This window comes from Lutra lutra, chromosome 6, assembly GCF_902655055.1.
Source record: "Lutra lutra chromosome 6, mLutLut1.2, whole genome shotgun sequence".
In the NCBI taxonomy this organism is placed as follows: Eukaryota; Metazoa; Chordata; class Mammalia; order Carnivora; family Mustelidae; genus Lutra; species Lutra lutra.
The window spans coordinates 50,377,416-50,403,351 of record NC_062283.1 but is presented as its reverse complement, the minus strand read 5'-3'; the positions used below and the strand labels follow the sequence as shown (position 1 = coordinate 50,403,351).

The 25,936-nt window shown below is 35.1% G+C and overlaps 1 protein-coding gene across 2 annotated transcripts in view; it reads right to left on the bottom strand.

Moving 5' to 3' along the window:
* BMP5 (bone morphogenetic protein 5) overlaps positions 1–25,485 on the bottom strand; it is a 119,088-nt gene extending 93,603 nt beyond the window's left edge. For both annotated transcript variants that reach the window (XM_047734826.1, XM_047734827.1), the window contains exon 1: positions 24,281–25,485. In XM_047734826.1, coding sequence (XP_047590782.1) covers positions 24,281–24,770 — 490 coding nt within the window. In that variant the 5' untranslated portion in view covers positions 24,771–25,485. The remainder of the gene's footprint in view (positions 1–24,280) is intronic.
* Positions 25,486–25,936: the final 451 nt, after the last annotated feature.

The following is a 25,936-nucleotide window of genomic DNA, read 5'->3' as shown; positions in this document are numbered from 1 at the left end:
GCATCTTTGACTAGTTTTAATAGAGTAAGGAAAAAGAAAGCTGTTTATAATTTTCTACTTAATTCTCCTTTCCCAGTTCCAAACAGCCAGATAGGTCTTTGCACTATCTTTTCTTTCAGGGGATGATTGTGCTCTATGATAGAAAACAGAGGTGGCCTGTAGGCAACCTCCCATTCTGTTTTTTTGTTGTTGTTTGTTTGTTTGTTTTGGGGAAAATAGATAGGAGAAACAAGATGGAACAGAAAGATTTCCCAAGACTATGGAGGGGATCCAAAACCAGTTCCTCCTTGAAGGTATGGGGTGGTAATACTTCTGGAAGGGGTATGGAAAGCAGGCTTCCAACCCCAGGGAATATTATTAGAATATTTCTGGAGAGGAATATGGGTAGCAAAGCCATCAAACTTTAAAGTAATCTGTGGGCTTGGAAAATAGAGAGTACTTCTTATTTTTCTTAACAAATCTTCATGTCATGATTTAAAATATATGCATGTATAATTTTGATAAAAATAAAAATCAACATAAAAGGATCAAGTACTACAAAAAGTACTTGTTAATTTTAAACACTAGTTATGGCTGTTCATACTCTGATCAGATGTCATAGAAAGCATCTGATAGAAGAATTCTACCTGTTTCCTCTAGTAAATCATAAGGAAATGTGGCTTTAAAAAAACGAAAAGCCTTCTTTGTTTAAGTTTGGGCTATATCAGATCCTTAAGAAGCATATTTCATTGCAAAAATATCTTGCGCATATAAGAGCAAAACACCATATTGAGCAAAAATACCTTGAGCATAAGTCTACAAGAGAGTTGGAGATTCTATTAACTTTCCAGTAAATGCAGAAAAAAAAAGGCACTGACCCAGATTTTCATACCTCCTACTACCAAAAAAAAAAGTCTTTAAGGATAAACTTTTTTTTAATTTATCAAGCACTTCCTAAGAAAATTCAGCAAATTTTTCTGTTTATTTATCTATCTACCCTCACTCTACTGAAGTTGATCCAATTCAGGAAGCCGGCTACATAAAAAATCTTGATCTGCAAATAATAGGTGCTCAATAAGAAAGAGTGGAAGGCATGCAGAAAATTCTGGACCCTATATAAAATACAGACAGTAAAGAAATTTTGGTATAGGTATTTTAATAAGATATATTTCTGATGATAAAAATACATAATCATTATATGCCCTTTTGAAAACCGGTAGCAAATACAAGAAAGAAAACTAGAAAATCACTACCAATTAAATTCCCACAGAAAAAGTTCTCTGGAGGAAACTGGTCATTTCCTCCTGGGAATTCTGTGATAGATTTTCAAAACACATGCATAAGTGGTTGTTTATTCCTTAACAGTACTTTGATCCGTATCTCTATTATATTCCCTGCTATTTTATTTATTAGAGTCTTGTGCTTGTGCTAATTTATATAAGCTCATTATACATTTAATTTGTAACATTTATATTTTATTTATTGTTTTTTACAATTTTTTAATCAATTGATATTGATCTTCTAATTCTATTCTTCTTAGGTGAAAAAAATGCTCATTTGTGATATAGTAAAAACTATCTCCTTTTTCCAAGATTTTTTCCATTCCCATTAAATGTAGAAGTTTTCCCCTAATGAATATTTCAAAATAAACATTAGCCTGCACCACATGATGACTATAGTTGAAATACTCTATTGTATATTTGAAACTTGCTAATAGAGTAGATCTTAAAAGCTCTTAGCACATACACAAAAATGAGTAACTCTATGTGGTGACAGAGGTTAACCAAGTAGACTATGGCAATCATTCCACAATATTTACATATATGAAAATCATGCTACACAACTAAAATGAATATGATATCATCTGTCAAAATAAAGTTAACTAAATGAATATTAATGCCACTTTTATTTGTAAGTACACATTTATTGTATACTATATTATTGTGCATAGTAATGATTCTTTCTTAGCTATTCTGTTTCATGGATATATATGTCGTTATATACAAATATTGCATTGCTTCTATGATTACCTCATTATAATGTGTTGTAATACTTGATAAGGCCTTACAATGGAAATTGGAAGGGAAGGTGAATCATGAGAGACTATGGACTCTGAGAAACAACCTGAGGGTTTTGAAGGGGCAGGGGGTGCGAGGTTGGGAGAACCAGGTGGTGGGTATTGGGGAGGGCACGTATTGCGTGGAGCACTGGGTATGGTGCAAAAACAATGAATACTATTACGCTGAAAAGAAATAAAAAATTAAAAAAAAAAGAAAAATGCAGAGGAACCAAAGAAAAAAGGGGGGCCTTACAATGTATGTTAAGATTTCATAAGAAGATTCCTAGACTTCCTTTTCAACTAGATCTTAGCTAATTTTCATTTCAAGATGAACTTGAGTATGTTTGGTCAAAATCCAAGAAAGATTCAGTTAAGAGTTTTAATCAGAATAATAGTAAATCCATATTCATTTACAAAGACAATATTTTCCATCTCTCTTCTCACTTGGAAAATGGTTTGCTTCTGAATTTATTTAAAGTTTTTTGATTTATGTAAAGTTTTAGTCATAAAGGTTGTACATGTTCTTGCTAAGGGTTCCAATTAAACTTTTATGCCTTTATGTTAGTTTTTCCACTGTCATCGGGATGTAATTTTCTCATCAGATTTTTAATTGGTTGTTTATATTCAAGAACTGTGTGTTTTTAGTTTTAGAATTATGTATGCTCATATAGCCAAACCGATCTATTTTAGTACAATTTCAGTAGATTCCCAAAGTAAACAAAAAGATTAACTGTATATGGTTGGACTTGTTGCAATTTTCAGGACTTCCAGACCTGTTAATTACTGGTGGGATGCTGTCATCTTGTTTAGTTTTTTTTTTTTTAATAGGTCTTTAGTGTTGAAATGTGTACTGTCAATTTGTGATAGACTTTGCCATGTGAGTAAAATCTTTCCATTCCTAGCTTTCTCTCTCCAGCAAAATCAAGGATTGACTTTTTATTGTGTGCCATTAACTTTCTATTAAGACCACTGGTGTCCCAAGAGTAGGCAGTTGAAGCAATCCACACCAGGCCCAGGAAAGAAAGGGATTCATTAAAGACAATAAGACAACCAACCCTAAGTCACTCTGCTTCTTATTATCACCAGAACTCCGCAACTCTAAACAGTGTGAGTGATAAAATATTCCTCCCAGAAATAATTTTGTGTTGATCAAAGTTCAAAAAAGTTGCTATTGTTACTGTTGTATTTTCCTAATATGTATGTAAACTTTAAATTAGCACATTTTTTATTATTTATCCCTTAATAAACACTGTATTATGTAGAGGTTAATATGGAGAACTGTTGCTTAGATAGTCGACCCCGATGCACATGGGTAAGAACTTAAGTTCAGTTATATTTTTCCTTTACAATCACTGTGCTTCCATTATTTATACTTAATCTGTTTAAATGCAGAAATACGTAGTGCCACATGACTTGGTGACATAAATAGCACCCAGAGCAAGCTCAAACAATTCTGAACCATTATGAACTTCAGAAGTTTTTACCAAATAACAGAATTTTATTATGAATTTTCTGGGGAAGATATTTCAGCAGAAATATTTTAAACATGACAACACTTGAAAGCCAATAGAAGTAATCCAAGGAAACACAGATGGATAGAGTTGTAATTTCTAGAAAAGTGAAATAGGATTTTTGTGAATCTCAAATAGATTTAACCATATGTTTATGACTTTCCTTAACTATTTGCATGTCTGTTGTTGTATGAAATGGAACTTCTCAAAATTAAAATTTATAGAAATTATTCTTCAATCAAGTGGGAGTGAAAACAAATTGACAAAAATAACTATACTGCTGCCAAACATAACTAAGATAGTTTTTAAAAAAAATCATTTGCTGATGGGGCGCCTGGGTGGCTCAGTGGGTTAAAGCCTCTGGCTTCGGCTCAGGTCATGGTCCCAGGGTCCTGGGATCGAGCCCTGCATCGGGCTCTCTGCTCAGTAGGGAGGCTGTTTCCCCCTCTCTCTCTGCCTGCCTCTCTGCCTACTTGTCATCTCTCTTCTCTCTCTCTGTCAAGTAAATAGAAATCTTTAAAAAAAAAAAAATCATTTGCAGAAAGCTTGAAAACAGAAACTCTAATGTTATTTTTTGTGTCTTTGACCAACATGTTGATATTGGTCAGTATTTTTCTCTATTTTTCTTCCAAAAAATACATTAATAGGATTTATAAATGTTAATTTAGTATCTCTTTTCTTATACTGTAATTTTTAAATCATTTTATTGGCAAACATACATATATACGAATATGTATGTATGTGTGTGTGTGTGTGCGCGTATATATATACATATATATGTCATTCAATAAAAAACGTTTTACTGTATTTTTGTGGTTTTATTTTACTGGATTCATTTCACAATTATTACTGAAAATAATCCGTCATAGAGAGAAGCAAGATGTTAAAATGATCTATTCTGAGTGTCTAGCCTTCTAGGTATGCCATCAACTAAGATCATATAATTTATTGAATTCGCAGATTCCCTGATACTAAATCATCCTTTCATTTCTAGGATCAAGCTAAACTGGTAAAGTTAAATGACTATTTGAAGTTACACTTACTTTCATGTTGCAAGTACTTTAAGATTTTGTCACAGGATTTTTTTAATTTGATTTGCAAGTAATTTTAATTAAGATTTCTGCTATACAGTAAAGGAGCTCTCTCTTTTTCCTATCTTCTTATCCAAGTATGCTGATTTATTAAAAATTTCTAGGTAGCCATATTTTTAGCATTCTGGGCCAGTTTATGCGGCATTCACTTTCTGTTTCATTTTTTTTTTCCACCCATCCACGAATGACAAAGCTTCAAACCTTTGAAAAATAATGTTTTGGGCAAACTTTTAATAATTACCAATGTTGTTCACTTATTCATGTTTCTCAATTGCTGAGGTAACTCATTAAGATTTTCAGCTGATTAGCATAGAGTTAATGTAGTAATCTATAAAGTGTTAAATCAATATTTATAATTATATATTATTTCTCTTTGTATTATTTTTCTTTTCTATTTTGCTAATATTTGCCAGAAGCTTGTTGATTATTTGGTCTTCTGAATTAACAGCTCTTAGATGAATTACTGCTACAGTTTTCTCATTCAGTACATTTTGTCTTTATTTCTATGTCACTCTTTTAGGATTTATGGGGTAAATTGAATAGATGCTTAATTATTTTTTTTTAGATTTTATTTGTTTATTTGAGAGAAAGTGAGCAAGAGAGAGAGAGCAGGAACAGGGGCAAAGGGAGAGGGAGAAGCAGACTCCCCACTGACCAGGGAGCTTGACGTGGGGCTCCATCTCAGAGCCCTGGGATCATGACTGAGCCAGCCTAGAATACTTAATTTATTTATCTACATATATATTTCCATTTTTCCTTTTAGGACACAAGCTCTGAAGGCATGAATTTATCACAGAGTTTAGTTTTGGCAACCACTGTTGTTTTGATACATTTTCATGTATTTTCTAAATCTTATTCTTTAAACATTTAACTTCTCTCTTAATTTAGCCAAAAGATCTATTTTTTTAAAAAGATAATCTATATTTTATGAATATGTAATTATAAATATGACATATGAAATACCTATCTCTTTGTAATTTTGTTTTAAGTAAGCTCTACACCTAACATGAGGCTTGAACTCAGGACCCTGAGATCAAGAGTCTCATGGTCTATAGACTAAGCCAGCCAGGCTCTCCCTGTAATTTACTTTTACAAATAAAACATGTTAGTTGATCTATGGCTTTTGACAAATGCAGAGTTCTGTGACCACCACCACAATCAAAATACAGAATGGTTCCGTCACCGCCTTAAAGCTCCATTAGTAGTCAATTCCTTGCCTACATTTAATCCATGGCAAACACTCATCTGTTCCCCATCTATAGAGTTTTGTTTTATCCAGAATTTAATATAAGGAAACCATACAATATGTAGCCTTTTGGGTCTGATATATCTCACTTAGCAAAATGTGTTTTAGATTTATCTGTTTTAGATAAACAGATAGAACTATTTATTACTGGTTCTCTCCTTTATAGTTGAGAACTTCATTGAATGGATGCACTATTATTTGTTTAACCATTCAGTTATTAAAGGACAATTAATTCTTCCTGCTTTGGGGTAATGATGAAGAGAGTTTCTATTGGCATTTATGTATAGGTTTTTCTGTGACCTAGGATAATATCGCTCTAGAGTAAATATCTACAAGTGAGATTTCTGGATCACAATGACAAGCGTATGTGTAATATATAAGAAACTCACTATTTTTAAAAAATAGTCCTATCATTTTGCATTCCTGCCAACAATTTTTGAGAGTTCTATATCCTTGCCAACACTGGTTGGTGTTTTTATTTTTTATTTTTTTTCATTTTTCCATCTTAGCCATTTCTAGGACACATAGCGGCATCTTACTACAGTTTTAATTAATATTTTCCTAAGACTGATGATGCTAAACATGGTTTTAGGTGCCTCTGGATATCCATAACTTTTATATTTTAGAATTTGTATGTCATAGGATTAGTGATTTATCTAAACATCCCATGGATTCTCAAAAAATGTGTATCTTTATGCCATCTGACACATATCAATATATTTCAAAGTGCAATCCTTGAAATGTGTCAATTAATGTAACTTTATTACATTATTCAAGTATATCATTACTTTATATTTGTATATGTGCTCTACTATGTAGTTTTAAATGTGTGGTAAGAGTTCATATAACAATTTTGTTTCTACCAACTTGTACTCATCCTTCCAGAATTGGATGTTTTATGCATTTTGATTTCTCACTTTCCTTATAAAGAACAGTGCTGAAGCTTGGTTGAGTTTTATATGGTTTGTGATCATAGTGACTGGTTCTGCTTCACGTTATTTATTTTCCTTGGAATTCTAGGCTTGCTATCATAAAATTCCGACCCCTGCTTTCTTCTACTTGCATAGCCCTGAGACATTGTCTGCATCCCTTGATTCAGAATTTATCTAATTATTTGATTGTCACTTCAGTCCAATTACTATTGTAGTTAGCACACTACCATATCTAAATTTGGATCTCTGTTTCTGAAATGTCTTTTCAAAACTATACCACGTTACAGTGTCAAAACTCAAAAAGTTACTATGTATGACGGAAAACTTTTCAAAGCTAAGAGAGGTGGATAAAATGACGAATGTGTATAATGAAGAAATATGAATTAAGAGACCATATTTTACTCTAACAAATACACAGATGTACCCTGGGATTTTTCCATAACCTCAGATATCCCTCTCAACCTAGAAGGTGCAAAAGAGGTCAAGGTGTTGAAATTGGATTGTGAATATTCCACAATTATTGGGATCATCTCAATAACTGCAGATGACCAAAAAAAAAAAAAAAAAAAAAGTGATTCTGAAATATCTTGGGCTTCTTATAAGCAATGAAGACTCAGACTCAAAAATCAAACTTGGATACTGAACTGGGGGATGTAATTTGTGGCCAAATGTTGGTAATTGTTTGTGCATTAAAACATAATACATGCATGTATTTAGTACTCCTTCTCTGCAATCCCAAAATGAGTCTTTAAAGTAGTATAATCTATGAAATACTTGGGACACTTCAGCATTCCAATTGTTCTTAGGTCATATGTGTCTGCATGTTTTATAATTAAATTACAGAGCATTTGGGCAGAAGTTTATTTAGAGCAAATCCATTTGCTCAGCTGATTTTAATTCTCAAACTGGGTCTCCTCAAAGACCATGAATTCCCCATTTTTCTTAATTTCTATTTCAGTAATCTGCCACGGCATGCCTTCAAGCAATTCTTTCTCAAATGGAATGTGGGAGATAGATTTTACTAACTCTTAAGTATTTGAAAATGTTTTTATGTGACTGTTATATGCAAATGACAAGTTAGGGGAAAAGTAAAAATCAAGCATAAAAATGGGAAAAAGGTGAATAATTATTAAATATTTAGTCACAGGAGGGATTTCTAAGCATAAGCAACCATGAAATAAGGCAAATTAAAAAATGAACAAAAATAACATAGAACTTCCCAAAGAGAAAATATAAGTGGATAACAGACATGTAAAAAAAATCAATCTTAGAAGAAATATAAACTTTTTTAAAAACATGAGTTTTAGATTATTAAAAATGTAAATATATCATATAATTTAGGTTTCAGTTTGATAAAAATAGCATTAGCATTTACTTGCTGTTGCATGTATAAAAGAAACAAATTTACTAAAACAATTTAGTAATATATTTCAGGAGATTTAAAAAAACAATGATTGAATGATTCATTTTCTAAGAACAGACTTTAAGAAAATGATCAGAAAGTGTCAGCGATGTTTACAAAACTTACAGATACAGATAAACATTGTAACAGAGTATATGATAGTAAAAACTGGAAAAACTGCATGTCCTGTAATGAAAGAATGTCTATATAAATGCTGAATTATTGAGGTGAAATATTTGCCATCAAAATATGCTCATAAAGAACAAATAAATAAACAAGAAAAATCATATACTAAAAAATTAAGAAAAACTAAGCACCCAGAAATAAATCCATGCTTATGGGCAAAAAGACAAAAGAGGCAAGAATATATAATGTGAAAAAGACAGTCTGTTCAATAAATGGCTCTGGGAAAACTGGACAGCTACATGCAAAAGAATGAAACTGGACCATTTTCTTATACTATACACAAAAATAAACTCAAAATGAATTAAATACCTAAAAGGTGAGACCTGAAACCATAAAACTCCTAAAAGAAAACATTCGCAGTAGTCTCTTGGACATAGGCCTTAACAAAGTATTTACAAATATGTTTCCTCAGGCAAGGGAAAAAAATGAAAAATAGACTATGGGGACTTCACCAAAATAAAAAGGTTTACACAGCTACAGAAACCATCCAGAAAACAAAAAGGCAACTTACAAAAGGGGAGAAGAGATTCACAAATGATTTATCCAATAAGAGGTTAACATTTAAAATATGTAACTGAACATAATAAAAAATAAAATATGTAAAGAATTTATACAACTTGACACACACACACACACACACACACACTCATCTAAATAAAAATGGGCAGACAACTTGAAAAGACGTTTATCCAAAGAAGACCTACAGATGGCCAACAGACACATGAAAAGATGCTCAACATCACTCATCATCAGGGAAATGCAAATCAAAACATCAATGAGGTATTACCTCACACCTGTCAGAATGGCTAGTATCAAAAAGACGAGGAATAAAACTTATTGGTGAGGATGTGGAGAAAAGGGAACCCCGCTGCACTGTTGGTGGGAATGTAAATTCCCTATGTAAATCCACCTACTATGGAAAACAGTATGGAGGTTCCCCAAAAAATTAGAAATGGAAACACCGTATGATCCAGTAATTCCACACGGGGTACTCATTCAAAGAAAATGCAAACACTAATTCAAAAAGATATATGCACCCTTATGTTCATTGCAGCATTATTTACAATAGCCAAGATATAGAAGCAACCTAAGTGTCCATTGACAATGAATGATAAAGAAGATGTGGTGTGTTACTCAGCCACACAAAAGAATGAAATCTTGCTATTTATGACAACATGGAGAGACCTAGAGGGTATTATGCTAAGTGAAATAAGACAGAGGAAGACAAATACCATATGGTTTTGCTTATATGTGGAATCTACAAAACAAAACAAACAGATTCAGAGATATAGAAAACAAATAGTTGGTTGCCAAAGGGGTGAGGTGTGGGGGGATAGGTGAAATAGGTGAGGGGATTAAGAGGTACAAGCTACCAGTTATAAAATAACTAAGTCAAGGGAGATGAGAAATATAGCATAGGGAACACAGTCAATAATATTGTAATAACTTTGTATGTTGACAGAAAGTAACTGCATTTATTGTAGTGAGCATTGCATAATGTATAGAATTGTAAATCACCATATCCTGTACCTGAAACTAATATAACATTGTATATTCGTGATACTTAAATGGTTAAAAAAAAAGCCTTTTAAAGAACAAAGGGTATAATAAATTATACAAATATTGTTCAACCTGATGAAAAAGTTGTATTTTTTAAAGTATAGAAGAAAATATATAAAAGTTTGAAGAATGGTTTGTTCTAGACAGTGGAATTAAAATGTTTCTCCTGCTTCATTTTAATCTGGATATAAAGTAACCACAGAATCAACAAATATATGATCTTAATGCCCTGCTTGCCCTATCTCCAAAATGGCTTTTATGAACTGGTATTTCCACATGCAAGAACATTTCTCGGAATGAGTTCCCCATTACACTAGGCACCATGGTGCTCTGTTAGGCGAGTCCCAGAGCGTAAAGTGCTTGTGAAACCATGCGAGCATCCCTCCTTGCGGAGATTCACAATGCTCATCAGCACAATAAAGATACTAAGAAGTCTCCTCTTGGAAATATCGAAATTGATTTAATTACCATTTCTCAGCAAAGTCCACGCTGATTTGACTATCACATTTCAGATAACAACTCTTAAGAAGACATGGCAATGCTTTCAAAGAAACACACTTTAGGAAGGCCATCTGTATGGCTCAGTCAGTTAAGCAGCAGACTCTTGATTTTGGCTCGGGTCATGATCTCACAGGTGGTGAGAAACAACCCTGCGTGGGGCTCTGTGCACAGTGGCGAGTCTGCTTAAGGATTCTCCCCCCTGCTCCTCCCCCCACTGGTTCACACTCTGTCTCAAATAACTAAATCTTAAAAAAAAAAAAAAAAAAGTACATTTAAGAAAATGACAAAGAGTTTGATTGTGATTGAAGTGCCCAAGAGATTTAAATAATTATGAGTCAACATGGGCCTTAGTTATTTAGTCACCGTCAATGAAGATGAATTAAAATTAAACATGATTTTTGACCTCTTCCTGAGCAATCACTTTATCACATGTCTTCCTAAGTACATCTCAGTTTGAATAATTAAAAATCAAATACTGAGACCATTGATACTTTTTATGTTATAATCTATAGGTTGTGTAGGTGTGGTCAGGTAAAGCCAAATAGAGAAAGAGATAAAGAGACAGAATTGTTAACAGACTAGCAGGTGACATCCTAAGTGCTCATCTTTACTCTGCAGCTATCACTTGGCTTGCTTTGCAAAGCAGAGATTAATGGTCAGGAGTTTTGATACAGGTTGACAAGTTAGCTATGATACTTGCTTTTTATAATTCCTCTTGATTGCTGAGGAGAGCTAAAAATGAATCATCTTCATGAGCTTCATCACTTTGTTTTGAGAAATGTTGTCAACCCAAAATGCTTCCTTTTGGAAAAAAAAAATTAATTATCTCAAGGCCTTAGCCTCTAATTCATAATACACCCGAGGAGGAGAAAGAATGTATTTAGCGTTCATGTGGTTTGGGGAAATGAGTGAGCTCATTTTACACACGCAAGTTGTAGCTGCTACACAGATTAAGAGATATGTATTAAACATGGAGGGCTCAGTGTTGGATAGAACACAGAGGAGATGTCAGCCATAACTAGTAGGACAAAGCCAAGTTTACCTACAGCAAGAGGAATTCCTAATCTGTAGGTTGTAGGGGGTCCTGAAGCCCAAACATTCACTCAGCAGGCTTCTCATGAGATTCTCTGGCCAATACAGGCTTGGGTCAGAAAAGGTAGGCCAAGGACATTTATCCAAGGCTGGACACCATGCTCCAGGGGCCTTCATACTGGCCAGCAGACTGGTAGTTGCCCAGCATCCAAATGAACCCACTATTGGTTTGTGCCAGTCTCCGACGACAGCTTTTGAGGTCTTTTACTGTTTGTAATTTTGATATTCTGCCTCTCTTCCATTTTGCTAAGCATTACTCCTCTTCATGCCAAGTCTATCCTCTGAAGTTGGGAATCAACACAGATCACATTTCCTTTCCTCAGTTGGTTGCAGGGCTCCAGGGTCGGTACCACTGGTGTCTGCAGAGTGCTGCCTGTCCCTCTGCCTGTGAGTATTGTGAGTATTTGCCTCTTTCCAAAGGCCACAGCATCCCAGTTCGGAGGAAGGCCTGGAAGAGCCCACCTCCAGGGATAAGACTCTTAGCAATCTCACTATTTCACAATTTTTCCCTAAAACATAAAACATGACCAATGAAGTGAAAATATCCCAGTACTTGAAATGATGGGGAAATATATAGAACTTTACAAGGAGGTTAAACAATGTCCCAGTGACAGCATTCCCCATTGCATTCACAAAGACGACCCAGCACAGCAGTGAAGAGCTTGGACTCTGAATCCAGTTCCTCCTCTTACGAGATGTGGGACTTGGGACAAATGACTTAACATCACTGGGTCTCACTTTCCTCATCTCTGATTGGGCTCATGTTGTGAGAGTTAATTGAGTGAACACTTGAAATGCTGTTAGCGCCCTGTCTGGCACCTCCCAAGCCCTGGATAAGGGCTAGCTGGAGGACACGAATTTCAAGGAGAGCAGACATCATGACCTGCCTTGAGCTCTTCTCTTCTTCTTAGTATTTCACTTGGGGAATCTGGTGTTTTGTAGCTATGATGATTATTCCCGTGATGGCGGGCCAGCAGATTTGGATCTGTGTTTTGCTGCAATATTTACTCCACGGACCCAGCAGCCTGATGGTGAAGAGTAACCCACTAGTAAAATATTAATCCATTTTCCCTCATAATCCCATCATATGTGAAGCAATAATTGCCTAATGCCTAATATCCTGAGTAAATTCAAAGCAATGGAAGCAAAGAGGTCTTTATACCAATTCTTGGAACTCTCTACCCATTTTGACTTTAGAAAATGTGTCTCCACTGACTCAGAGTATCACTTGAATCCACATCATGTTCAGTGTGTACAGGAACAAAGTAAACACTGGACACAACCTTGTTAGCACACAAACAAAGAAGTAAGTGAAGGTCAGGGGTCAAGATGTAGCCCGGATCAAACAACTTCTTTTTGAAAAACTCTATGACATTTTGCCCTTCTTTCCTCAGTACAACACACACACACACAAAAAAAACCATGAGTGCTTAAGCCCAATGTATGCTTCTGGAATGTGCAGGAAGCAAACAGTGCTTTTAGATACTACCTTTAAAATCACCAGAGCCTCCGTATAAGTAAAAAAAAAACCCACAGCTTAAAAAATACAGGTTTCTGAAAGAGCCCCCAAGCTTTGCTGAAGCTGGGTTCTACCTGTGTTCTATGCCTTTTGGACAAATAGTCTTCCCAATGTTCTGTTTGCTGGTAACAGGCTTTTATTTTTTTTTAATTTGTTTGTTTATTTATTTTAAATTAATGTAAAGGGATTGAGATTTGAAAAAATATTTTCCCTATACCCAGAAGGTTCATTATACATGGTTATTTAAATAACAAAACACATTCTTGCAGATAATGTCAGTGAGTGCTTTTAATTGTACAGGGTGCTGGAATTTTTGTGTGGATTTTTTCAAAGTATGTGACATTGAGCAAAAAAATCCTGGTACAAGAACCAGGGATTCTGTGCCTAGACCTCGCTCCTCTCGCCTTGTGATGTTGGCAGTGAAAGAGGCACAGTCTTTCGCACAGTGCCTGACCCCATAGTAGGTAATCAGCTTCTATTTGTCAAACGACTGAATGAATGACCTTTCAGAGCTCTTGTTTCCAGAGCTGTCAACTGTGGAATCGTATCTACTTCCGCGAGGGCTAGACAATGCAGATAAAACCACATAAGGTACATAATGACGCTTTCCAGAAGTATAAACCATTATCGTCATTGCGATTAAAAATTACACCTTTTTCAAAAGTAGGTTACCGAGCTAAATCCCAGTAGTCAGACAGATCACATTGCCAGTATGGATTCTGCCATTTATCAGTTGGGTGACCTTTGTAAATTATTGAATCTCTGCTCATGTCTCAATTTTCACATCAACAAAATAGGAGAAGAAAAATATTTAGTGTGGTGCAAAAAATAATGAATACTGTTATGCTGAAAAAATAAAAAAAAATTAAAAAAAAAAATATTTATGCATACAATTGAGATGCAAATTAATTGACATAATGTATGCAAATCACTCAGTCCAGTTTCTGGCATAAGAATTATATTTATTGTTGTTTTTGTTGCTTTAATTACTACTGCTACAACTATACTATAATTTAAATGATATGGATGTGACAATGTCCTATACTTTAAATGTATCACATGCACACATGCTGGAATGATAATGGTTTGCTTAATTTGGATAAATTCTTCCTCAAAGTAACTGTTACCAGTAGAATGATAACTGTTTTGACACAGCAATATGGAAGAGAAAAATCTTACATGTTGATTTGAATAGATCAAAAAATATATATATAGTTAGAATCCATATTTTATTTTAAGAACATTACTCATCACAATGAAATATTAGATCATCTTTCAGCATGCTATCAAATAATGAAAAAAAAAACCAGTAAATTCAGGTTTCCCCACTCAATGTATTATAAAATATCAAAAGTCAATGTGATGACTTTACAATATGTATATTTTAAAATGTATGCCGTTTGTTCAACTTTTCTGATTAAACCCATAAGTTCCCATCCTGCTTCAAAATATTATAACAGAAAGCAACTCAAGAAAAGTAATAAAAAGATGTGACTGTCATCTGAACACAAAACAAAACAGCCCAGTCTAGGAAAGTCAAAATACTTAAAGCTAAATGGTATTAAATAGAAACAAAATTATGATAATACAAATAGTAATAAGAACTGCCTCAAATTAGAAAAACATAAATTCAAACATGATTTGAGTTACATACAATATGAAAATTTCCTGGATTGAGTAATCATTTGAACAGAGTGGCTTTTCTATTTACAGTTAGGAGTTTATTCACCGAGATTTTCATCATAAATCAACTTTTTAAAAAACTAAAACTAAAAAAAAAGTTGACTTATGAAAATTAGCATTAAAACTCAAGACATTTTTTCCTCTTTCAAAGGGTCTTTTAGAGAGTGCCCATGCCTTCACAACCAAATATTTTCAAATTGTATAATATCCCTTTGGCCGCAATCAGTTTCCCCTTCCCATAACAAACAAATAGGACAGATAGTATCTGGAACTAAGGTAAAACCATGGGTTCATTCGAAGAATCCGAGCAAAGATAACATGAAAAGCCCCTCTCAGTGGTACATCACAGAAACTGTTGCCTTTGGGAGCTCAAAGGGAAGGCCCGCAGTTACCTATAGGCTCTGTCGAGGACTGGCCTCTTTTTCCAGGATACCCAGATGAGGGAATGCAATCTACCAACAGTCCAACTCCAAGACAGAGTCAAGGAAATTCAAGGGTTCATTTTCTTTTCTTTTGGGTAGAGGAAAAGTCATGGGCATAATATTCCACAATTCCAGCAAGGATTTATTTGTCAGTCTGGCGGCCTGGGTGTCGATCTCCTCTGACACTAGAACACCATAGACTCAATTCTAGTACAAGTAGTTGTAGCAAGAGTGGTTGCTATGCATTGAGTACTTCTCTCACGAGGCTTACAGGCCTATAACCTCACCTAAGTACAATTCTGTATTAGGATCTCCACTTGACAGAGAAGGCAACAGTCCCAGTAAAGCGACATAGTTTGCTCAAGGATATGCAGCTATGTGCAAAACTGGTATCCCAAAACCCCTACACTTACACCCTATGGAGACAGTTAAAGAACTAAATGATCCCTGTTCCCTCTGAGCAAAGAAGACATCTATAAGACAGGAACCATAAAGCCTAATTGACGACCTTCCTTCTTCCTCACTAAGTAAGTCTTCAGTGTCTGCATCAAGGTTATTTGTAGAAGAGCCTACACAGTTTCCAAGTTGAACCCTCTCTTCCACGGCTTGTGGTAATTACAGATGTAAAATCGGGTTAAAATTGCCATCCTTAGCACTTAGAAGGGGAACGTAGACAATACGGGAAAGGCACCTTTCTCCTGTGCACTTGTGTGTGATTCAAGGATAGGGGCGAGGGGGGTGTATGGCTTTGAGTCCCAAGAAAGCTGCCAGAGATTGAGGGTAGCAAAGAACAACAATAATCCCAATTTGCCTCATCCTGACATTTCTTCCCGTTACATTACCTGGGGAGGAGATCATCTGATTGTACCCGGAATTCAAAATGCTATAACACACAGTCATGGGTCACTTCAGGAAGGAAGACATAAGATTGAGAACGAGCAGACCTAAAGATTGAAAAAATCATCTGTTTTTGGTATTTGCTCTGTGTATTTGCATGAACTGGTGCTTTCTATTCAGAGTTTTCTGGTTGGCGTTTGCAGTCCGCCGTTTGTCATGGGATCTGCAAGTGCTACTTCTCCCGGGATTTTTGGTTTTTGTTGTTAATTTCAGTTTGTTCTAAAATAGTTTTAATATATCGTGTGATCCTGCTGATCTCTATACAATTAAGAGTTTTTCAACACATCATGTCTATTCTGCCATTTCACCAACTGGTGAAGTTAATAACTCCTACACGAAATCATGATTTTATCTTGAATTTTATAATAAATTAGTAGGGCAAAGGTTAACATATGTGTGCACAAATATATGCACACACACAGACATATAACTAACTTGCACTGAAACTGAGGTAATTCTGGAACTTCCATTGACTAAACACTTAATATTCATTTACCGATTTGTGCCGAAGATTTTCAGTTCGTGCCTCAAGAACCACTCTCCACTTTTCTCTCCTCTGCTCTCAGCACCAGGAAGCTGACTGCCATGAGCTCCACCAGGAGGCTCCAGGGCTCTGTGGATTTTGGTGCCGAAGAGAACATGGCAGAAAAGTAGGGGTTGAGTATTTAGTCCTTGGTTTCCCTCCCTGCTGAGTATTTCAGGATTGGCTGCATGGCATTCCTCTCACAAAGGCCACAATTCCTGGAAGGATATCTTCCCCACGTAGCTCTCCTCTGAGTTTTCTGGTAATGGTTTCTGCTCCCTGCCCAGAAGGACTGACGGAAGGCTCCTCTGCTGTTCTGGAGCTGCATTATCCCCTATTTTGCCAGAAAGCTCTACCCACAGCATGATCAACATTACAGCATTAGGTAAACTCTCCTCAGATGATTCAGCTTGCACATACTCTCTCTTTCCTTCTGGGACACTGATCCACCCCTGAGGATAAGAAAGGATGAATAGGACATGGTTCCTGCCGTCACAACACGTAATCAAATACGCAGGGCTGGCTTCTCTGGAAGGTCACCTGGGCAGTTGCACAGGCCCCACACTCAGAAGGACCTCATGCCTGAGCTTATGATCTGCTGCCACTAGGCTGGAATGCTCGATAATTTTTGAACAAGAGGCCCCAGATTTTGATTTTGCACTGGGCTCCACAGACTACTTAGCCACTCTTGCAGATGCCGGAGCAGACTTGGGATAAGTGCAAGACTGGTAACAGTTTAACAGCTCTTGGCTGAGGGCTCACTATGTCCCAACTGCTATTCTTAAAATTACATGTGTATTCATTCATTTCATCCTCTCCACCCGCAATGAGGAAGGCATGCTCATTATTGGCATGTTTTAGGTAAGGAACCAAGGACGCAGAGAGGATTTAAGTAACATGCCCAAGGTCACACTGCTAGAAGGTGTAGAATATGGGATTCCAATCCAGGCATTGGAGCTTCTTCTTTGCTACTCTACTTCTGTGATAGAAACACCTAAAGGAACACAATCACGTTTAACCCTGAAGCCATGCGAGCCGTAATAGGCCCCGCACTTAAGACTGGCAATAACAGTGTCTCCTACATAGGAAGGCTAATCACAAAGTCACAATAGGGAAGGAACACCTGTGCATAGCAAGCAATATTGAGTTTTTCATATCATACAGCATAAGAAGAGCTGAACAGGTTTGTAAATGTTAAGAAATCCTCTCATTTTTTACCTCTTAGTTCTGAATAAAATCTAGATGAGACTTAAATCTGCTTATCTTGCCTTTCTCCATCTTTTTTCTTTATTCCTAACAACTCGAGGAAAGCTGGGAAACAACAAGAACAATAAAAGTTATTTACTTCCAGAAAGAAGTAAACACACTAAGAGATAGTTTAATTCGATTCACATATTTCTAAAATACAGGGTTGTTTCTTCTCCTGCAAGCACCAATATTTTGTGGCTTATAAAAAGAAAAACGAAAGGCCACATCATCATGAAGACAGGGATCCTCAGTGTTTAGAAATTATAAAACAGCGCACACCCTAGTTTAGTCTCTATACCAAATTATTTAGAACCAGACAAGGTCTTGCTTTTTAAGTTTTGTAATGGAATGTTTACGCAACTCACTACCTTCCTTTCCTTGGTTATGGGGGGTTGTTGTCATTTTCCTTCTCCCCAAAACCTCTAGAGATCCTTCTGACTAATCAGAGATCTTTTCCCTTCATATTAAACGTCGCACACTTCAATAGATTTTGTTTTCACTTTCTTAGATTATAATTTTACCATTTTAACTCATTTAGACATTATAATTGTACTAATTTAGACAAGACTCCTACCAGTCAAGAGTGACTACCTGATTATGTGGACTCTTACAGAAATCTCGGAGAACGGCAGGTAACTACTCCAGTTATTATTTTTATCTTACTGTCACCATTTTAAGATCCACAACTGGACCTTACACATTCCTATCAGACATAAAAAAAAAAAAAAAAAATCACACCATCCCCTTTTCCCCAAATAAATGAGCCATTTGTCAGAGCTGACTGGTGCATTTTAAAGGAGATCTCAGCCAAGGGTATTATTTTAAGAGATGAGCAAATGGGGAAACCCCACAGCCCAGCCAATAAAATATGAACTTAAGGTGCAAAGAAGCACTCATAAATATGGTTTCGAACAAGGGATTCATTGTTTGGCTCCAACCCTTTCAGTGGCTCCTCTGATCTCAGCCCCTCTCCGTGCGTCAGGGAAGCCTCTTCCCTTAACCTGTGGTTTTTTCAAGCTGAGCCACTACATTATTTATGACTGTAAATGTGAGTAGCTCGTCTGTATGCTCCTTGTACACACACACACACAGGGCCCCCTCCTTTTTCCCCACTTTGGTATTTTAGTGTGGAAGGATGAAAGGGTTTTCCCCTGGAGCTGATGTGGTTGGGATGTGGAATTAGCTGCTGTGTCAGTGTGAGTTGGACTGAGGATTTCCCAACACGCCCTCCACCTGCACACCCCAAGACCAGCCTCTGATGACTCATTTCATTCATTTTCTTTCTCCCAAGGGCTTTTTAAGAAAATTTGTATTTTATTTCTTTCTCTGTCTCATCCTCATTGTTCTCTGCTCTTGATCATTTTATCCTACCTTGTCCTCCTATCTTCTCAACTTAAAGAAAGGAATTAATCTCTTCATGGATGTGCCATGAGTGTGAAATAAAAATGACGTAAGCTAAAGCATTTCATAAACTAACAGAATTGCATTTTTTGTGTGTCATCTTTGTTCAGCGCTGCAGTCTTTTCTCATTTTTTTCTAACTTTCCCTTACATTTCCCCTTTTAAATTTTAATTATGTAATAAAATAGGGAAGGCAAAAACAATTAAGTTCTGTCAATGGGATCCTCAGGGAGAGGTGAGGAGGCAAAGAAGAATGGGTTGGTGGAGAAATAGTTGCAGGGATGGCAGAAGTTCTGATGCCCTGGGGAGCTTTTCTCCTGATGGGTGGAGGCTGCGATTCGCACATCAGAACCTTTTCCTTCTCAACTCCAGAGAAACAGGAGACTGTACCTAAATGATCAAGCTGTAACTAATTGATTTTCAGCTAATCTCAGCCTCCAGCTATGAAGAAACAAGGACCAAAAGCGGCCCCCAGGAAGGGGTGGGGACAGAATGAGAAGAGTGCCAAGAAAGCCTGGAGGCAGAGACCATCGAACTAAAGAGGAAAGGCCAAGTAATGTGAGGGGAGGGGGTGAGAGAGGGAGGCAATACTGAAAAAATGGATGAAAGGAGGGAACTGGAAGTAGTGGGTGAGGCCACCCCATGCCCTCTGAATTTATGTTATCATACCTTCACAGTTCCAGCTGTTAATTCTGAATAAACTTTTACAACTGGCTATTTGTGAGTGGCTATTAACAGGAGGAAAAACCTTTTAATTAAACTATATGATTATACCTATCACTGCAGCCATGCCTGTCATTTGACAATAATATGGCCTTAAAGAACAAGAATCCCTTGTGTCACGATCATGAATGCAAAAGGTTGTTAAAGAAGAGAGTAGAAAGATTTCCACCCTCCCAAGCCTCTTCTCTCTTCAAAAGTTAAAGGTGTAAAAGAAGTATTGTTTCACCCAATATTAGCATTTGTTATTCCAGGCGGATCTATGAATATGTACTATAATGGTTTTAGACCATCTTGTCAACATTCCCATCACTGCCCCCTCCCCCCAAAAAATCTTGCATGTGTTTATAGGTAAGTTTATGTTACACAAGTGTTAATAACCCTGTTGGAGAGACTACACAGATAGGCATCTTTAGGTAGATCTGTGTATAAATTCCTCTCCACTGGGCACTTGAGTCAGCCAAAAGCAACAATAAATATCAATGATGTCTTTCAAACCTGTCAAATGAGAACATAAGCATTTTTTTTCTTCCAATACCGGGAGAGTTTAATGATTTGGGGAAGTAAGAGGAGAAGGGTTTAACTCAAAGTTTTGAAAGTATTTTTTTTTTCTATTTCATATCTTAACATGCTAAATATGTTGTTATAAAATATGAAAAAATCCAAGCAACACATTCATGTACTTTCATCCCTTAGAATTAATACATGTTCTTAAAATATATCTAAGAAGTTTTTGACTCCAAGTCAACTGACCAGAAACCATTAAAAAACAAAACAAAAAAAAAAACAAAAAAAAAAACGCTCCATCTTTATCAGAGAAATACATGTAGACAGGGAACACCATGAAAGTAAATTTCCTGTGTTCACTGTTTTTTGTGCTTTCCTCTAAAACATCCACGTGTTGTATCATTTTAATTGTACTATTGCCAAGTAATCAAATAAAATTGTAAAAGATCTTAGAAATACACTACATGTTTATCTTAATATAAACAGATTTATTTAAAAATTGCAAAAAAGTTCCCTAATCTTTTCTTTTATTTGCGTAGATATCTGATATATAAACTGATCCTTAATATTTTTGAAAAAGATGGTTAAAAAAGAAAAGATTTACCAGAAAGATATTTTTGTTCTCAACGAAATGCCATGGTATTGACTGAGCAAGGATGCCTGGAATGATCAACAGTTTTAGGGACAAAGCAGAAGAGTCAACCTGTAAAAGCTGAACACTAGAGACTGACAAAAATTGGCCTAAAAATAATGAATCCAATAGAGTGGAAAGTTTCTCTTCACACAATAATTAATATTTTTCTCTTCAGAGTACCCAAATCACTTAAACAAATTAAAGGTCAAAATAAGGTGCTTGTTTTCATGTTCAGTTGTTTATATCAGCCTTAAGGCAATTTATTCACATTTTATTTTTTCTTTTAGGAAATTCTCATCTATTTTTCATTTATGAAAAAAATTTAATCTCATCTGGAATTTTTAAAAATAGATTATTTTGTTAAGTGATTCAGAGTTTAATTGATCTTGATGAGCAAAACTAACGTTAGAAAAAATGTCTTTCTGAATGACAAGATAATTCTAGAAAATCCATCATTTGACTTGAAAATGACACAGATTTGTGTTTATATAAAGGACATATCTTTTTAGTGTAATTCAGCTTATTATGGGAACTGTCAACAGATTGTTTTCACATATTTAAATATCCAGGTGACTTCCTCAATACAAATCCCTTGCTTATGGCTAATTTGATCATTTGCCCTTAGTTTCCACAATATGCATATCTTTTAAGATACTAACATAAATAAATGAACAAAATCCTCCTGAGTCTTCTAAGAACATAAAAAAAATACTATTTGTTAATGAATGTTACATTAAGAACCACTGACATTCTTAGTGCAATTAATCATGATATTACACTTTAACCTTTTCTAAGTCTGCTTTGACCTATTTTATTATGGAAGAAATACAGAAGTTAAAACCTTTTACTAAGTAGTGTTTGATTGTAAGCTTTGGATATATTAGAAGGCACAGTCTAAGGTTAAAATAAAGTTGTGGTTCAATTTTCCTCAGAGGCTACTAGGAAAAACTCAGTACCAGAATCAATTTGTCAGTAATTTCACATGAGACATTTAGTTTTGTATTATTAAATAGAGAAAAAGCAATACAATTCATTATTGAGGATAAATCACTATTCAGCAGTTCAAGCATGATAAAAATAAATATCTTCTGAAGTTTATATCTAATATTGTTTCTCTAGAGTAAGATAAATAATTGTGTTTCATGGTATAGTTAGTAAACTGCTTTGTTGTTATAATCCAAACAATACAACCAAAATTTCATTGATTTAAAAATATAAGTATACTTTAATGGTAAAAATGGCCCTAAAAGTCACTGACTAAAACTGTTTATTATTGTTTTTGGCTTTCTTATTCTGTGTAAATGTATAAAAAGTAATGGCATACCGATTCAAAAATCCTACTTAATTCCTTCCTAAAACAAATATATTTCTTTTGTGAATGATCAAAATATTTGATTTCAACAAAATATATATCTTAGAACAGATTCATGACTGAGCTATTTTTTTTTTAAATACATGACACAGTCTGCCCTGTCAGATTTTAGGTGACCGGAACTAATTTTTTCAGTGATATGTTTTATGCATATGTAAATCATGCTAAATTGAAATTCTTCTATTAGAATATTAAAACTCCTTTAAATTACTGAATAATACTTTAGAAATTGCAACAAAGTAAAACATCCCATGAGCCACATTGCATATCACTTATACTAGGAAAAAGCAATCAAACTAATTTAAAATTAAGCCATATTTCAATGGCTTGAAGGTTCCAAATGAAACCTGTTAATTATATGTAGAAGAAAAGGCCTCCAGGACACCTGATTAGGGCAACCAATGATGACTTACTGAAACTTATAATAATGAGACCTCTGTCTCTAGCAACACGAAACTTGATTTATTAAGCACCTTATCCTTCATGCTAGGATTGCGAAGAGCAAATGAACAGAGCATATGAAGCAACATGTTTTATAAAAACATTCATGTATTTGAATTTGTTGCTATCTGACTTTTCAAAGACTGTTTTCTTTGAGATGTTATACAAGGAAGTTTTTAATTAAGTATAATAAAACATGTCAATTTTAAGTCAAAGCAGATTACAGTTTTCAAACCAAGTTTCGAAAGTTCTTACATTAAAATGTTTCTAATTCTTTCAAGTTGATTACATTTGTTCATAAAATTTTGTCTTCAAAACTGACTATATACCACGTTATTTTTTTGAATGTCTGAAGATAGCGAATTTTCATCTTTAGTCTCTACTAAAACATTTTTAAAAATACAGCCCTGTGAAATCACTCTAAATTGGTAACTCCTTAATATTTTTAAGAGATGAAATACTGGGCACTAATTTACCATTTGATATTGTCAATATTTTAAATCTGCCACAAAAATACCAGCTTTGAGAAAAACATAATTTTTTTTAAAAGTATTCTCTAATAATGCTGCTAATCAAAGAAGTTTTTGATTCATTTTTTATCCTAAAGGAAAGGGAAGATTTGCATAAGTAGAGATCATCATAGCATGTTTTATATTTCTCTTCCTTCTGGAAACAATCAAATGGGTATGATACCGTTTCATCATTAAGAAGTTAAGAAATGTTAGTTTGAAGCTTCTTTTCCAAAGTATTTTTCACACTTTCAGAATCTCTCCCTGAAAATCTTTGATAGTAATCTTTTTCAGAATTATTTGATCTTAGTTAATTGTATGTTGATATTTTCACAATAACTGACTCGGCCAAATGAGAGTTTTTAGGTGGCAAATAAATGTATACTTACATGTTTGTTAAATTGCTAATAAAAAAATGTTCCAAAAAGACACTTTAGTTTTCAATCTACAAACGCTTCTTTTTTATTTGTATTATTATTTTTTTGCCCATAGCACAGCTATCCTCATAAATTTTCCTTTTTTGTAGACTACTGCCTTATTTATTCACACATTAAAGCATGACTGAAATTTTAACAAGATTTCAAGGACCTAAATCTACCTGACTATAAGTGTTTAATTTTAGCTTTTCATATTTAAAAAATTAAATATATGTACCTGTGTGTATGACTTTGTTGCCTAAAGCAAAATCTTACATTGTATCAATGAAAGAGAGGAAACAGAAGCTGGAGAAGAGAGTTACAGAAAATGACTTTATATAAACATGACCACCTACCAGGCTGCTACTTTACTATTAGAAAAACTTCCACTTAGTAATAACATCGTTTAACAAATAAAAGAACAACATACCTAAATTGACAAAGCTCATGACCATGTCAGCATCATTCAGAAAGTTGGTATCATGTAGGCTGGCTAGAGGTGGGCTCTGGGTGGTCAGAGGAGTCGTTCGAGATAACTGTATACGACGAGGGTACCCATTGGGAGAAGCTGCATATCCTTTTCTTGTTCCTCTGGTCTCTCCTGCCAGGGATGCCCTCACTGAGTATTCCGATTCTTCGGGATTTTCTTCATTGGCCATAGCATTGTATAGGTCCAGCATAAAGAGAGGTGCAGAGGAAGCTTGTTTTCCAGGTGAAAATGGTCTGGGTCTATGAGGCAAACCCAAGATAGAGAGAATTTCCCTCTGTATTTCCCGTCTTTCGTGGTTCCGTAGTCTTCTATAAATAAAACTGGAGTGAACATGATTGTCTCCCAAACCTCCTTTTGCATAACCCACTAGAACCCAGCAGCTCCAGAGGAAACCCACAATACTCCTAAGTAGAAATACAGTCAGATGCATTTTTGTCCAAAAGCAAAAGTTGATATTTTTAGTCCTTCTTGTCCTCTTTAAAAAAAAAAAAAAAAAAAAAAATCTAAGTTCCTAGGAGGTGCGTTTCCCAGTAGCTGAAAAAACAAATTTACCTATTCTTCATGACAGTGACATTTCAGAACATAACATCCTCACTGATTTTCCTGTCCTATTTTAAATATTTTGGAATATGTCAAGAATAGTTATTTCTAAGAAAGCTGAAACTTGGATTTCCAATTATCCACAGTTGTTAAGAGTTTTTGCTGCATTGATGTAGCAGAAGACGGATAAAATTATTTGATCAGATGACCTATGCATTCCTATAGGAATTTATGGTAATCAGGCCTTTGGTATTTGAATCAAGGAAAGTTGATCTTCTGATAAACTGTAGTTCCCAAAGTTATCTTCACTTGCTCTTGAGTTCTTCTCAACCCTTGAGCTCTTTCCAAGACAAATCCTGATTTCTGAATCACAGATCTATGCTGATCTGCACCTTGGTCTTGGAATATATATTTGTCCGGCAGCTTGGTGATAACTTTAACATCTTTTGTGTCGTCTTAGTGTAAAATAAGACTCAAGGTTGTACTATTCAAGTAAATGTGTTTCCCTGAATTTACTTGAAAACCTTCCTGTAAGTCCATTCAATCCCTTTCTCCTTCTAACTGTTAATTCCACCTCCAGCAGGCACAAATATACCAGCCCTCTTCAAGGGAGATCTAAAGAGTAATGTAAGCACAACCCTGCTGGGAAAGAAGAGGCTTCTCATTGTAATTTGAAACTGGTAAAGCAAAAGAACTTAACCCTTTTGCTACCAGAAAAGTCTTCATTTTCACAATTTTATAGCCACGCATGTAACACAGCACAGTGATACATGTGGCATAGATATCCTGGGGTGGGGGCAAAGCCAGTTTTAAGTAGCACACTGAAAATTCTGCCACCAGTTTTATAGAGTACTCTTTTATATCTTTCTTTTCATAGTACACATTTAATACACTCTTATATTAAGTCTCAGGTTGTGGCTAAATTAACATAAATCTCAGTTCTATATTTGAGGTTATTTCTAGTTTTTATGAGTTATTAAAATTTACTTCTTAAAAAATAAAAGGAAGAGTGGTAAATTGAGGTTAATTTGTTGTTTCTTAATGACAGTCAGATCT